This window comes from Nerophis lumbriciformis, linkage group LG08, assembly GCF_033978685.3.
Source record: "Nerophis lumbriciformis linkage group LG08, RoL_Nlum_v2.1, whole genome shotgun sequence".
NCBI classification, from domain to species: domain Eukaryota; kingdom Metazoa; phylum Chordata; class Actinopteri; order Syngnathiformes; family Syngnathidae; genus Nerophis; species Nerophis lumbriciformis.
In genome coordinates this window covers 16332516-16349726 of record NC_084555.2, presented here as the reverse complement: position 1 = coordinate 16349726, position 17211 = coordinate 16332516, and the positions used below count along the sequence as shown (strand labels likewise).

Sequence of the window (17211 nt, the reverse complement as noted above, 5' to 3'; positions counted from 1 at the left end):
TGTGAGAGCCAACAACAATTACAAACCCCGTTTCCATATGAGTTGGGAAATTGTGCTAGATGTAAATATAAACGGAATACAATGATTTGCAAATCATTTTCAACCCATATTCAATTGAATGTACTACAAAGACAAGATATTTGATGTTCAAACTCATAAACTTTATTTTTTTTTGCAAATAATAATTAACTTAGAATTTCATGGCTGCAACACGTGCCAAAGTAGTTGGGAAAGGGCATGTTCACCACTGTGTTACATGGCCTTTCCTTTTAACAACACTCAGTAAACGTTTGGGGAACTGAGGAGACACATTTTTGAAGCTTCTCAGGTGGAATTCTTTCCCATTCTTGCTTGATGTACAGCTTAAGTTGTTCAACAGTCCGGGGGTCTCCGTTGTGGTATTTTAGGCTTCATAATGCGCCACACATTTTCAATGGGAGACAGGTCTGGACTACAGGCAGGCAAGTCTAGTACCCGCACTTTTTTACTATGAAGCCATGTTGATGTAACACGTGGCTTGGCATTGTCTTGCTGAAATAAGCAGGGGCGTCCATGAAAAGGACGTTGCTTGGATGGCAACATATGTTGCTCCAAAACCTTTATGTACATTTCAGCATTAATGGCGCCTTCACAGATGTGTAAGTTACCCATGTTTGGGCACTAATACACCCCCATACCATCACAGATGCTGGCTTTTCAACTTTGCGCTTATAAGAATCCGGATGGTTCTTTTCCTCTTTGGACCGAAAGACACGACGTTCACAGTTTCCAAAAACAATTTGAAATGTGGACTCGTCTGACCACAGAACACTTTTCCACTTTGTATCAGTCCATCTTAGATGAGCTCAGGCCCAGCGAAGCCGACGGCGTTTCTGGGTGTTGTTGTTAAACGGTTTTCGCCTTGCATAGGAGAGTTTTAATAGGAGAGTTTTAACTTGCACTTACAGATGTGGCGACCAACTGTAGTTACTGACAGTGGGTTTCTGAAGTGTTCCTGAGCCCATGTGGTGATATCCTTTACACACTGATGTCGCTTGTTGATGCAGTACAGCCTGAGGAATCGAAGGTCACAGGCTTAGCTGCTTACGTGCAGTGATTTCTCCAGATTCTCTGAACCCTTTGATAATATTACGGACCGTAGGTGGTGAAATCCCTAAATTCCTTGCAATAGCTGGTTGAGAAAGGTTTTTCTTAAACTGTTCAACAATTTGCTCATGCATTTGTTGACAAAGTGGTGACCTTCGCCCCATCTTTGTTTGTGAATGACTGAGCATTTCATGGAATCTACTTTTATACCCAATCATGGCACCCACCTGTTCCCCATTTACCTGTTCATCTGTGGGATGTTCCAAATAAGTGTTTGATGAGCATTCCTCAACTTTATCAGTATTTATTGCCACCTTTCCCAACTTCTTTGTCACGTGTTGCTGGCATCAAATTCTAAAGTTAATGATTATTTGCAAAAAAAAAAAAAGTTGATCAGTTTGAACATCAAATATGTTGTCTTTGTAGCATATTCAACTGAATATGGGTTGAAAATGATTTGCAAATCATTGTATTCCGTTTATATTTACATCTAACACAATTTCTCAACTCACATGGAAACGGGGTTTGTACTTTGGAAAAAATTAGGATCCAGAAACTTATATTATTGATCGTGAATACAAGGAGGATGAGCCACAAGTTTTAGAAGGTCTGCTAAACAAATCCAGCTTTAGTGAAACACAAAGCATTATGAAGCATTGTTGCTAAGTGCTAGACAAAAAATACAAACGACAAACATAATAAAACGATAGCTTATTGTACAATGTCTGCCCGTACTGCGATAACGACTGATGTCTAAGATGTCTATATCTTTCCTTTTTAGATGAAGAATTAATCATGATGCACACGAAGGGTTAACAAGGAAAAGTCTCCCTGCAGACACTGTCTTCGGTTGTGTGTGTTTGTCTCCATCTCCGTGTATGAATTGAATGTCACAGATGAACAACTTCTAGATTTATGGCTCAATCCTCCTAATATCCAGATGAGAGGCATGATTTATAATCTAGAATAACTTTGACGAGCTGAGACGCGATGATGCGGGAGCAGCAGGACATCGCTGCCAGCTCACAGTCAAGCAGCAGAGGTCTACTGAGCTGTGTGCTATCAATCTGCTGCTAAAAAATAGATTGTCTGCGTTAGCGCTTATAATTACAACATCGCTAATATTTGGTTAATATTCAGGTCACGATACATATATAGAGTATTGTTGGCGGGTTTTGGATGTTTATTTCTCTTGTGGGCGGAATAGTGAGCCCCTATTGACGGACTATATATGTATTTGTTTACTAACGACTTCGAATGCTTAAAAAAAAAAGAAAAACATATGTGTTCATGTCTTATACAGGGATTGTGAACATCAGACAGCACATCTCTCTCATGTTTGTATATTTCCAGTATGACTGATCTGATACTATGGTCAGAGTGTAGAAGCGTTCGTCCAGTGACGTCATTCTACGGAGATTACCGAAGACGTTCGGAGTGGAATATTCAAAATGGCTGAGTGAATTTGTGGCATTTTGTGATGTTTAGACGGTATTTACACATACGTTGCAGATTGTAAACACAATTGGATATGGTGTAATGCAGGGGTGTCAAACGTACGGCCCGAGGGCCGGATCACGCCCGCAAATAGGTTTTATCCGGCCTGTGGAATGAGTATAAAAATGATCCTGAAATTTTTGAATGAAAGAAACAGCTGTTGTAAATGTGTCCACTAGATGTCGCAATAGCAATTATTTGTATCTTTGTAGATGATGCTAAATATGTTAACATGTTAGTACATCAGTCGAGGAAATTGAGTAAACTACATAAATAACATCCTGTAATTTGATTTTGATATAATTGTTTTATCTTGATAGATCGAAAATTAACACCAATGAGTTGACTGATTAACATTATCACATAATTTATTGAGAAAATATGAATAACGTCAAATAAAGATAGAATACTGTTAACCGCAACATGTAAGTGTAGAAAAAAACCAACAACATTATGATTTGTACATTTTCAGAATGTGCTTGTTCTATTTTTAAACAAAGAAAACAATCTGAAGTTGTCCTTATTTTTATGTTATCGTGCCGTGATTTTACCACGGCCCACTTGGGAGTAGATTTTTCTCCATGTGGCCCCCGATCTAAAATGAGTTTGACACCCCAGGTGTAATGGATACAATGAACCACAATTAAGCACATTAAGTCAACTTGTTTTTCCACTCTCCTGGTATTTTAATATAATCTGATCCTGCAAGTTATCCATCAATCTGTTAGTGAATGTGTGGCATTTTGTGACGTTTAGGCGGTATTTACACATACTTTGCAGATTGTAAATACAATTGGATATGGTTTAATGCAGTGGTTCTCAAATGGGGGTACGCGTACCCCTGGGGGTACTTGAAGGTATGCCAAGGGGTACGTGAGATTTTTTTTAAATATTCTGAAAATAGCAACAATTCAAAAATCCTTTATAAATATAAATAAAAACCTATCTTTTTTTCCAAATAGTTCAAGAAAGACCACTACAAATGAGCAATATACAATTTAATAAATCAGAAACTGATGACATAGTGCTGTATTTTACTTCTTTATCTCTTTTTTTCAACCAAAAATGCTTTGCTCTGATTAGGGGGTACTTGAATTAAAAAAAATGTTCACAGGGGGTACATCACTGAAAAAAGGTTGAGAACCACTGGTTTAATGGATACAATGAAACACAATTAAGCACATTAAGTCAACTTGTTTTTCCACTCTCCTGGGGCTCTAATATAATCTGATCCTACAACAAACAAGGCAAGTTGAAAAAAATGGTAATCATAAATAGTTTCCCATGCAAATTGTGTAACGAGGCTAATATACATTTATATTCATATATACTCACTGTTACATGTGGTCCCCTAAGGGCAGCCAATGTGGCTCCAATTTCTTGGATTTACATGATGTCACGTCCGGCTGCACACTGACAACTCCAGGTCATGTCCAATTTCTATAGTACTGTCCATTTAGAAGACAGATATCCTGTCATAAAAATGGTTGCTGATATATAACGGGGTGTACTCACTTAGGTGTTGGAGGGCTGGGATGCGGTTGTCAAGGATGCAGTGAAAGATGTTCCGCAAGGTCAAGAAACGCCACAGCAGCAGCAGCTCTCAAAGCAGTGAGATCAGCACCAAAAGTAAAGTACGCAAACTAGACACACTCAACCACAACATTTGGTCTACTTGCACAATCCAGTGCATAATTACTTTTCTGTAGTCTGTGGATTCCAGTTTAGGGGGATTGTCCAGGTCGAGCACAGTTGCCAGCCTGGACACAGACTCCACCAAGAGCTCAGGTCAGTCTCAGTTCTTTGTGTGTGTTTTTTGTTTTAACGAAGGCTGTCAAAAATAATCAGTTAACTAACTCACGTGATTAATAACAAAAAAAGCACAATAATTATGTACAGTTTGTATGCAGATTATCACACATTTTATTATGACCCCACATGCTCCTTTACTAGGGCTGCGAATCTTCGGGTGTCCCACGATTCGATTCAATATCGATTCTTGGGGTCACGATTCGATTCAAAATCGATTTTTTTTTTCCGATTCAACGCGATTCTCGATTCAAAAACGATATTTTCCCGATTCAAAACGATTCTCTATTCATTCAATACATAGGATTTCAGCAGGATCTGCCCCAGTCTGCTGACATGGAAGCAGAGTAGTAGATTTTTGTAAAAAGCTTTTATAATTGTAAAGGACAATGTTTTATCAACTGATTGCAATAATGTAAATTTGCTTTAACTATTAAATGAACCAAAAATATGTCTTATTTTATCTTTGTGAAAATATTGGACACAGTGTGTTGTCAAGCTTATGAGATGCGATGCAAGTGTAAGCCACTGTGACACTTTTGTTCTTTTTTTTTTTAAATTGTATAAATGTCTAATGATAATGTCAATGAGGGATTTTTAATCACTGCTATGTTGAAATTGTAACAAATATTGATACTGTTGTTGATAATATTCATTTTTGTTTCACTACTTTTGGTAGTGTCTCCTCTCAATTGTTCTGTTTATTGCAGTTCTGAGTGTTGCTTGGTCGGGTTTGGTTTTGGAATTGAATTGCATTGTTATGGTATTGCTGTGTATTGTTTTGTTGGATTGATTAATTAAATGAAAAATTATAAAAAAATGAAAAAATATATATATATATATATTTTTAAAAAATCGATTTTTTAAAAATGAGAATCGATTCTGAATCGCACAACGTGAAAATTACGATTCGAATTCGAATAAATTTTCCCCCACACCCCTATCCTTTACCTCAACCGTGGATGGTTGCTTTCAAGGAGGCGCAGATTAAAAATACATCTTGATGGGATTTAAGATAAAACTGTTACCAGGTTTTAAGCATGTAAATTACATATATTTAAAAAAAAAAAAAATTAAGAAGTGGTTTGTGTATGACACTCAAAAAATACAATTGCTTTCGTGTCACAATGTTGGGGTATTTTTTTAAGTTAATTGAAACTTTTCAAGCAAGTAATTTACCGAGATTAATCACAATTCAAAAGGAGTGAGCAAATAAATTACGTATATTTAGTAAAACATTTTTTTAAATGGTTTGTGTATGATACAAATAAAATTGCATTTGTGTCAAAATATTGGGGTCTTTTTTTAAAGTTAATTAAAATTTTGCAAGCAATTCATTCGCCGTAAAAATAACGTGACTAATCTCATGAATGCAATGGAACATAAGATAATACTGTTACCAAGTTTTGAGCAAAAAAATTACATATATATGTAGTAAGGTATATTTTTAAAATTGTTTGTGTATCGAAATATTTTTTTTATGGTTTGTGTATGACACTGTGACAATGAAATAGTATTTGTGGCAAAATATTAGGGTATTTTTTTAAAGTTTATTTAAATTTTGCAAGCAAATAATTTACTGTGATTAATTGTGATAAGTCTCATGCATGCGCTGGGACTTAAGATAATGTCACCAAGTTTTAAGCAAATAAATTACATATATTTCGTAAAACATTTTTTAAGAAATGGTTGGTGTATGACACTCTGACAATATAATTGCAATATTGTCAAATAGGGTATTTTTTTAAAGTTAATTCAAAGTAATTCACCGTGATTAATCATATTTAATCACAATTCAAAAATGTGATTAATCTTATTTTTTTATATAAAATACTACTTGTCAGCCCTAATATGTAGATTGTCTCTGAAGTAATCAAAACTATGAATGAACAAATGTGGAGTTATGTACTCATCAAAACAAAAGGTGAAATAACTGAAAACATGTTTTATATTCTACCGTATCTTCCGCACCATAAGGCGCCCTGGGTTATAAGCCGCGCCTTCAATGAACGGCATATTTCAAAACTTTGTCCACCTATAAGACGCCTCGTGTTATAAGCCGCATCTAACTGCGCTAAAGGAATGTCAAAAAAACAGTCAGATAGGTCAGTCAAACTTTAATAATATATTAAAAACCAGCGTGATGTGGGCGCGCACGGAGTCGTATATCAACATGGACGGAGCTGCGTGAAAAAAGCCACCCGGCCTCTTCGCGTAAACTTACCTTAACCACTCGCTCATCTTTTCTTCATCCATCCCTTCGAGTTAGCTTTTATGATGACGCCGGCTGGAAAGGTCTCTTTTGGCAAGGTCTTCCTTTTGAATATCACCATGGGTGGAAGTTTCTGGCCATTAGCATGGCAAGCTAGAACCACAGTGAAGGATGACTTCTCATTCCCTGTGGTGCGAATATTCACCGTACGTGCTCCCGTTGTATCCACAGTGCGGTTCACAGGAATATCAAAAGTCAGTGGAACCTCGTCCATGTTGATAATGTTCTCTGGCCGGATCTTTTTTTCAGCTATCTTGTTTTTACAATATGCACGGAAAGTAGCCAGCTTTTCTTGAAAGTCTTTAGGCAGTTGCTGTGAAATAGTAATCCGTGTGCGGATGGAGAGATTGCGTCTTTTCATGAACCGGATCCCTGTCGCTTAGTAGGAGCCATTTTGTGGTCTTTACAGATGTAAACACACAAAGGAAATGAAACGTACGGTAATATCCGCGCCCTTCTTCTTCTACTACGCGGGCGGGTGGTTGCTTACAGTAGAAGAAGAAGCGCTTCCTGTTCTATGGGGGCGGGTGCTTACCTTGGCGGTTGCTTGCGTAGAAGAAGAAGCACTTCCTCTTCTACGGGGAAAAAAGATGGCGGCTGTTTACCGTAGTTACGAGACCGAAACTTTATGAAAATGAATCTGAATATTAATCCATATATAAAGCGCACCGGGTTATAAGGCGCACTGTCAGCTTTTGAGAAAATTTGTGGTTTTTAGGTGCGCCTTATAGTGCGGAAAATACAGTAGTTTCATCAAAATAGCCACCCTTTGCTCTGATTACTGTTTTGCGCGCTTTTGGCATTCTCTCGATGAGCTTCAAGAGGTAGTCACCTGAAAGGGTTTTCACTTCACAGGTGTCATAGTTTTGATGCATTCAGTGACAATCTACTAGGTAAATAGTCATGAAAGTAAAGAAAACGCATTGAAATGAGAAGGTGTGTCCAAAATTTTGGCCTGTACTGTGTGTATGTATATATATATATATATATATATATATATATATATGTATATATATATATATATATATATATATATATATATATATATATATACATATTAATGAGTTAACGCATGTGATTAATCTAAAAAAATATTGCATCAATCATATGTATACAAAGATTAATCACGCAATTTATTTTGACCGTACATGATCCTTTACCTTAACCTTGGATGGTTACCTAAAAGGTGGCATGGGTTGTTATACGGTCAGCGATCAGGCCAATTCATGCGTCTGTGCAAAGATGAGTGAGGAGACCCCGACTGGTGTGCTTGCTGGCAAATTTCACTCCATAATACAGCCCGACAGGACTTCAGATAAAACTGTTAACACATTTTGAGCAAATAAAAAACAGGTATTTAAGTAAAATATTTTTTCAAATTTTCTTGGATGACATGTCATTATAATTTAATTTGTGTGCAAATATTGGGGTCTTTTTTTAAAGTTATTTGAAATTATGCAAGCGAGTAATTTACTGTGAATAATCATGACTAAACCAAATTCGAAAGTGTGATTTATCTGATTTAAAAAATATACACATATATATTTGACAGTACTAAATTTTAAGCTTCTTGAACTGATGCTTTCCAGGAAACAGTACAGCTGAAACCTGCGCAGAGTTTCGTGTGAAGTATGTGGGAGCCATTGAGAAGTTGCAGTTTGACATGAGCAAAACGCTCCATGAACCTCTCGACCTCATCAACTACATTGACAGCGCTCAGGTAAGGAACTCAAGACGTTTTTAATGCAAGCACAATTCTAATGCTAATATATTCTAATACTGATGGCTTGTTGAACTATATTACAAAAAATACTGCTGTAAGTCAGCCGGATATTTTTAAACTCAAAATGTCTAGTAGTATTCATGTATTTATTTTTCACTCTCTTATAGATTGACTTTTAAGCATATATGGAAGATACCTTTTCTTACTGTTATTATTAAAGTTCATAGGGTTTTTATTATGATACAATATTTTCGATGTGAAGAAATTGACTTAATGTGATAAAGATAAGGCACCAAGTTGTGACGGATCAGTCAAAGTGAACTCTTTTTAATTTATGGCAAAACTAATAGTAGCCATTAATATCACAAGTGTCCAACCTTTGCTGAACTGGGCTTTTATTTGGTTTGGTTTGCTGTCGTTGTTTTTCATTTCTATTTCTATTTATTACATTTTTTTCCTAATCTATTACTATTAACCAAAGTTACTGTATTTATAACCTACAGTAGTCTATTTATATCCTATTAAATTTCAATTATATTCTATGTTCTTGTGGTTCTCATTGGGCTAAATCTGGGACTTCGGGTAATACATTCCGTGCCAACTCATGTGTCTCACATGTGCTGGTATGACAATAAAAGTTAAGTTAAAGTTAAAGTACCAATGATTGTCACACACACACAGGTTGTGAGTTCAAACCCGGGCCGAGTCATACCAAAGACTATAAAAATGGCACCCATTACCTCCCTGCTTGGCACTCAATAATTTCGCAAAGTTCCTTAAATCCTAATATTTTAGTAAAATAATCGATTCTATTCCTATTTAGAGTGAACTAAATTTAGTACCCGTCTTTATAGGACTGACAAGCATGTGTGTGTAAAATATGAGCAAGATTGTTCAGAAAACATGACCGCTGTCAAGCAAAAAGGATGTCCTTGTTACATGCATGCAACATTTTGACCACAACCTATAACGGGCGCCACAATACTTTCTTTATGGTGCTTTGGCTGCGTTTACATAAACGTGTTGACAGCTACCACACTGTCATCGCAACTGTAAATAATATTTTACTACTCAGTGGCCTAGTGGTTAGAGTGTCCGCCCTGAGATCGGTAGGTCGTGAGTTCAAACCCTGGCCGAGTCATACCAAAGACTATAAAAATGGGACCCATTACCTCCCTGCTTGGCACTCAGCATCAAGGGTTGGAATTGGGGGTTAAATCACCAAAAATGATTCCCGGGCGTGGCCACCGCTGCTGCCCACGGCTCCCCTCACCTCCCAGGGGGTGATCAAGGGTGATGAGTCAAATGCAGAGAACAATTTTGCCACACCGAGTGTGTGTGTGACAATCATTGGTACTTTAACTTTAACTTTTAACTTTATTTTTGTTTTTTACCGTCATAGCAAGATGGAAAGCTGCCGTTTGTGCCAGGAGACGAGGAGATGATCCTGGGAGTGTCCAAACACGGAGTCAAAGTGGCCTCTCTGGACCAGTGTGTGAGTCTTGTCTGTGTGTATAGCAAAGCTATCATCAATTCATTTTTTTTTAAAATTGTCATCTAGTGTAAATATATACAACTTGTATTTTAAGATGCCTGTTAAATTTATCAGTGAGCTATCTAGAACGGAAGTCTTCAACAGGGGGTTCATGACCCACAGAGGGTCCATGGAGGTACTGCGGGGAAGGAGTCTTAAATATTTAATTGATATATATTATTTTTGTACAGATTGAAATGTTTTTAAATACACATTAACATTGATCCAACACACTGTAGTCATGTTCATAAATGGCTTTGGCATGGGCAGCCTACTTACTGTACCTTGCAGATTTATAATAAAAACATAAACAATTATATTATTGTATGCAGGTTAGCATTTATGATAGCAAGCCATTAGCACTTTAGTTGCCAGCCAGCGTTTACCAGACTATTTGCCAGCTGGCAATTAGTGCTCTACTACAGTGTTTTTCAACCTTTTTTGAGCCAAGGCACATTTTTTTCATTAAAAAAATACAGAGGCACACCACCAGCAGAAAAGGTTAAACAATGAAACTCCACCAGGTTGTCGTGCCTTATTTTGAGTTTGTTGTTGTTTCCTGTGTGTTGTGCTTTAGTTCCTGTCTTGCGCTGTTATTTTGGTGACCCTTCTTGTTTTGTTGGTGTTCTTCTGTAGCAGCTCCACGCCTTCCTGCCCGCACCTGCTTTGTTTTCGCAATCAAGAATATTTAAGTTGTGGGTACGCTATCCTTCTTTGTGGGGGCATTGTTGATTGTCATGTCATGGACGGGATGTCCTTTGTGGACGCCGTCTTTGCTCCACACGCTGTAAGTTTTTGCTGTCGTCCAGCATTCTGTGTTTGTTGACTTTGTAGCCAGTTCAGTTTTACTTTTCTTTACATAGCCATTCCTATGCTTCAGTGCCTTTTTCTAGCGGGACTTACCTTGTTATTTTTTGGTTTAAGCGTTACATACCTTTTAACCTGCACGCTGTCTCCCGCTGTGCTCTGCATATTGGGATCACGACAAACCATTCTCGACGCGTTCCGACTTCTACAAAGCAATGAACTACCTGCTGCCACCTACTGGTATGGAGTATTACAAGATTACCCTGCCAAGCTCTACACAGCGTAGGCACTAGACAACGGCACATTATTATGATTATTGATTTGCAAAAGATATTTTTTGGATCAATCAGGTGAAGTTGCATAATTTCCCACGGCACACCAGACAATTTCTCACGGCCGCGGCACAGTGGTTGAAAATCACTGCTCTACTACATTTGCAGACTAGTAGCCAGCTAACGATTAGCGGCACTACTGCTATCATTTGAATATCTTCGTACTGAACAATAACAAGGTACATTTGTTACCAGTTTATTATAAAACAAACATGTTTACAAGATATATAAGTAGGGGGTCCCCATTACATTGCTACATCTGTTTGGGGGTTCTTGGCCTGGGCGACATTGAAGATACATTCCTGATGTATCAAGTATCATGATATACAGTACAGGCCAAAGGTTTGGACACACCTTCTCATTCAATGCGTCTTCTTTATTTTCATGACTATTTACATTGTAGATTGTCACTGAAGGCATCAAAACTGTAAATGAACACATGTGGAGTTATGTACTTAACAAAAAAGGTGAAATAACTGAAAACATGTTTTATGTTCTAGTTTCTTCAAAATAGCCACCCTTTGCTCTGATTATTTTTTCGCACACTCTTGGCACTCTCTCGATGAGCTTCAAGAGGTAGTCACCTGAAATGGTTTTCACATCACAGGTGTGCTTGAAACTCATCGAAAAAATGCCAAGAGTGTGCAAAACAGTAATCAGAGCAACGGGTGGCTATATTGAAGAAACTAGAATATGTTTTCAGTTATTTCACCTTTTTTGTTAAGTGCATAACTCCACATGTGTTCATTCATAGTTTTAATGCCTTCAGTGACAATCTACAATGTAAATAGTCATTAATAATAAAGAAAACGCATTGAATGAGGAGAAGGTGTGTCCAAACTTTTGTCCTGTACTGTATGTTGATGATTTATTAGAATTAATTCAGCCATTATATATATATATATATATATATATATATATATATATATATATATATATATATATATATATATATATATATATATATATATATATATATTGAATGCCCTTTTAGTCATATTATTTGGAATCATTTGGAGAATTACACCTGGGAAGTTTCACAAAATGTCACCCATCAACTTTTTGGGGGTCTTTTTTGTAAAGGAATGAGTAGAAGTGTGATGATAACCGCAGATGAGGAAATGAAGATTGTGTGTGGTGTAGGAAAGTGTGACACAGGTCTCTGTCCTGTCTGCTCCCTACCAATAAAAAATATATAACCCTTAGGGTAAAGAGATTCACCTCCCAAGCACACACAGTAAAAGTACAAAGCAATTCACTTCTTTTTACACTTGTATAAAGGTTTTGCAACGTCGAAAATAGTGATGCACGAAGTAAGAGATTTTCTATTCACTTGCCTTCTCTTTTTGCCTTTACACATAATTGTGAAATTAGCCTTGAAGGTTTGGAAAGCAGGTTTTTCTTTACGTTTCTTAAGCTGCTGCACAGACCCTGAAGTCTAAAGATAACGGCGACTTGTTCACTTCCAATATGTTACCAATATTGGAGCCGATATTAATTTGATACAGTATCAGTACGAGTTATAGACCATCATTTTATTATTTTGTTGTGTGGAATGTTAGAAAAGGTTTGATCAAGTGAAATTACTCAAAGAACAATGGCAGGTATGAAAAAGACTAATGTACAAACCCCGTTTCCATATGAGTTGCGAAATTGTGTTAGATGTAAATATAAACGGAATACAATGATTTGCAAATCATTTTCAACCCATATTCAGTTGAATATGCTACAAAGACAACATATTTGATGTTCAAACTGATAAACTTTTTTTTTTTTGCAAAAAATCATTAACTTTAGAATTTGATGCCAGCAACACGTGACAAAGAAGTTGGGAAAGGTGGCAATAAATACTGATAAAGTTGAGGAATGCTCATCAAACACTTATTTGGAACATCCCACAGGTGAACAGGCAAATTGGGAACAGGTGGGTGCCATGATTGGGTATAAAAGTAGATTCCATGAAATGCTCAGTCATTCACAAACAAGGATGGGGCGAGGGTCACCACTTTGTCAACAAATGCGTGAGCAAATTGTTGAACAGTTTAAGAAAAACCTTTCTCAACCAGCTATTGCAAGGAATTTAGGGATTTCACCATCTACGGTCTGTAATATCATCAAAGGGTTCAGAGAATCTAGAGAAGTCACTGCACGTAAGCAGCTAAGCCTGTGACCTTCGATCCCTCAGGCTGTACTGCATCAACAAGCGACATCAGTGTGTAAAGGATATCACCACATGGGCTCAGGAACACTTCAGAAACCCACTGTCAGTAACTACAGTTGGTCGCTACATCTGTAAGTGCAAGTTAAAACTCTCCTATGCAAGGCGAAAACCGTTTATCAACAACACCCAGAAACGCCGTCGGCTTCGCTGGGCCTGAGCTCATCTAAGATGGACTGATACAAAGTGGAAAAGTGTTTCGTGGTCTGACGAGTCCGCATTTCAAATTGTTTTTGGAAACTGTGGACGTCGTGTCCTCCAAGCCAAAGAGGAAAAGAACCATCCGGATTGTTATAGGCGCAAAGTTGAAAAGCCAGCATCTGTGATGGTATGGGGGTGTATTAGTGCCCAAGGCATGGGTAACTTACACATCTGTGAAGGCGCCATTAATGCTGAAAGGTACATACAGGTTTTGGAGCAACATATGTTGCCATCCAAGCAACGTTACCATGGACGCCCCTGCTTATTTCAGCAAGACAATGCCAAGCCACGTGTTACATCAACGTAGCTTCATAGTAAAAGAGTGCGGGTACTAGACTGGCCTGCCTGTAGTCCAGACCTGTCTCCCATTGAAAATGTGTGGCGCATTATGAAGCCTAAAATACCACAACAGAGACCCCCGGACTGTTGAACAACTTAAGCTGTACATCAAGCAAGAATGGGAAAGAATTCCACCTGAGAAGCTTCAAAAATGTGTCTCCTCAGTTCCCAAACATTTACTGAGTGTTGTTAAAAGGAAAGGCCATGTAACACAGTGGTGAACATGCCCTTTCCCAACTACTTTGGCACGTGTTGCAGCCATGAAATTCTAAGTTAATTATTATTTGCAAAAAAAAAAAAGTTTATGAGTTTGAACATCAAATATCTTGTCTTTGTAGTGCATTCAACTGAATATGGGTTGAAAAGGATTTGCAAATCATTGTATTCCGTTTATTTTTACATCTAACACAATTTCCCAACTTATATGGAAACAGGGTTTGTATTATTTATTAACTGTCTGGAATAGACTTACGCTGTCTTTCAATTGAAGTGGAGTGGTAATTATTCTTTTTGTTTGTTACTGGATACTTTCTAATACACTTCTGCCCTGGAGACTTTGTATCTGTAAGTAATGTGCAAATATAATGATTTCATACTTGTTTATATTGACACATGGGGTGTTTTAGATTGCAATGTTGTGTAATTAAGAACACTTATTAGGTAGTCTATTGTGTGCTTGGCTGTTGTGTAGCTGCTATCTCCTAGTTGCCTATAGCCTACCATGTTTGACTAAATTACAAGAAAATACCAACCTTGTGTTCTTATTGGATGACATTTGGACATTAGCTGGCCCTGCTGCTTTGCACAACTAAACGTGCTGCAGGACTGCTTGTTTTGAACATTTTACATACACTATATTGCCAAAAGTATTTGGCCACCTCCCTTGACTCACATAGGAGCTTGAAATGCCATCCCATTCCTAACCCATAGGGTTCAATATGCAGCTATTACAGCTTCAACTGTTCTGGAAAGGCTGTCCACAAGGTTGCGTAGTGTGTTTATAGGAATTTTCGACCATTCTTCCAAAAGTATATTGGTGGGGTCACACACTGATGTTGGTCAAGAAGTCCTGGCTCTCAGTGTCCGTTCTAATTCATCCCAAAGGTGCTCTATCGGGTTTAGGTCAGGACTCTGTGCAGGCCAGTCAAGTTCATCCACCCCAGACTCTGTCATCCATGTCTTTATGGACCTTGCTTTGTGCACTGGTGCACAGTCATGTTGGAAAAGTAAGGGGCCCGCTCCAAACTGTCCCCACAAGGTTGGAAGCATGGAATTGTCCAAAATGTTTTGGTATCTTGGAGCATTCAAAGTTCCTTTCACTGGAACTAAGGGGCCAACTCGACGTGCTTTACACCACTGCATCCGACACTTTGCATTGGACTTGGTGATATATGGCTTAGATAGCTGCTCGGCCATGGAAACCCCTTCCATGAAGCTCTCTGCATACTGTACGTGGGCTAATTGGAAGATCACATGAAGTTTGGAGCTCTGTAGCAACTGACTGTGCAGAAAGTCGGCGACCTCTTTGCACTATGCGCTTCAGCATCCGCTGACCCCTCTCTGTCAGTTTGCGTGGCCTACCACTTCGTGGCTGAGTTGCTGTTGTTCCCAAACTCTTCCATTTTCTTATAATAAAGCCGACAGTTGACTTTGGAATATTTAGGAGCGAGGAAATTTCACGACTGGATTTGTTGCACACTGAGCTCCTGAGAGCGACCCATTCTTTCACAAATGTTTGTAGAAACAGTTTCCATGCCTAAGTGCTTGATTTTATACACCGGGCCAAGTGATTAGGACACCTGATTCTGATCATTTGGATGGGTGGTGTCGGAGGCAGATATTTACATACATCCGTATTTAAATGTAACTTCTTTATTTTCATAATCATATTACAAAACAGCTAGTGTTCTTCTTCCAATTGTGGTCTTTTGGTTGTCTGCAAGTACTGTGTGCTAACCTTGACTTTGGAATGTAAGGAGGAGAGATACTCCTTTTCCTTATCTGTTCCTGTGCCCAGCTGAGGAGGACAATGGGCATGTGTTTGGGCTGGAAAGAGAGACAAGACAACGAGGGTGGGAGGGAGAGACACTTTATAGAAGAGAAGGTTTCCATATTTTAGGGCAGACCATCTTAGCTGCACGATTGAATGTTCTATGCTGGACTGGTCTCATTATATTTCCAAAGCTTTGGAGATAAAATTACAAAATACCTATTCTGTCTCTGGTGGTTCTTCTACTCAGCTGTACTGTCATAAAGAGCTTGGGAGCGACCAGTCGCTTGAATTCCCTGGGAGGAACAACTGGTCCAAACGTAACCGTGGCCAAACACTTTTAGCAATATAGTGTACATACAAGCCACTACTTTTTTTGTTTGTTTGTTGATATCGGACTGAAATCCGATATTGATATCGGATCGGGACACCCTTAATTATAATGTTACCTAAAACGTGACCTGCACATGTAATAAAGGATTTTAGAGTAGAAGAAGAACAGTTTGACCCTGGAAGAGATTATTTTCAGTATTTCCTATATTCAACTTTAGTGTGTTATTATGGTGCAGGAATGACGCCTCTCAGTCAAAAGAGTGCCTCTTTTCCCTCCAGGACGTGTTGCACCGTCACCCTCTCTACCTGATTGTCCGCATGCTCTGCTACGACGACGGTCTGGGTGCAGGGAAGAATCTCCTCGCCCTGAAAACCACCGACCCAAAACAGGAGAGGTGCAGCATCTGGGTGTACCAGTGCACCAGCTCTGTGAGTGCAACATGAGCATGCAGTGTCGTTCTGAAGGGTGAACATTCTACATGTGCATTTTTATGTATTGTAAAACAGGAACAGGCTCAGTCCATCTGCAAGGTCCTGTCGGCTTCTTTTGACTGCGCTCTGATGTCTGACAAGTCTTGACGCCTGAGAAAGGGAGCAGACGGAAACAAAAGCAGCTACCGCCTGGATGAGTCCTGTCCTGAATGGTTCACTTTTTCGTGTGTTGTGTTCTATCGCCTTTCAACTATATGTGAAGGAAAAATATGTATATTTAATAATAGCAGCATTAAGTACAATGTAATGGTACTTAGTCACTTGATTTAAGTGTGCAGTCCATCATATTGCTTTATTGACACAATGGGTACCATTCTGCCATTTGGCTTTAATTTTAAGACTTGAAATTATTAATAATGGTTTTAATGTTTAGATTGTTTTCACCAATAATGTTATAAAAGGTACTGTGGTGGATTAACACTCAAGTAAAATGGATTTGAATGATTTTGGGAAATCATTGGCGGTACGTCATCTATCTTTTATATTTTTATTATTATTTTTCTATTCTTTTTCTGTCACCTTCAACCAGTAGTTGTGCAGTGAGAAAATGTGTTGAACATTAAAGGAGTGGAAATGTT

The 17211-nt window shown here is 38.2% G+C and overlaps 1 protein-coding gene across 1 annotated transcript in view; it reads left to right on the top strand.

Moving 5' to 3' along the window:
- Positions 1–17211, top strand: part of itgb1bp1 (integrin beta 1 binding protein 1) — a 20124-nt gene extending 2913 nt beyond the window's left edge. Inside the window, exons 2-7 of the mRNA XM_061968346.2 lie at positions 4103–4217; positions 4293–4371; positions 8254–8384; positions 9790–9882; positions 16421–16570; positions 16649–17211. Of these exons, the coding sequence (XP_061824330.1) occupies positions 4146–4217; positions 4293–4371; positions 8254–8384; positions 9790–9882; positions 16421–16570; positions 16649–16720 (597 nt within the window). The 5' untranslated portion in view covers positions 4103–4145 and the 3' untranslated portion in view covers positions 16721–17211. The remainder of the gene's footprint in view (positions 1–4102; positions 4218–4292; positions 4372–8253; positions 8385–9789; positions 9883–16420; positions 16571–16648) is intronic.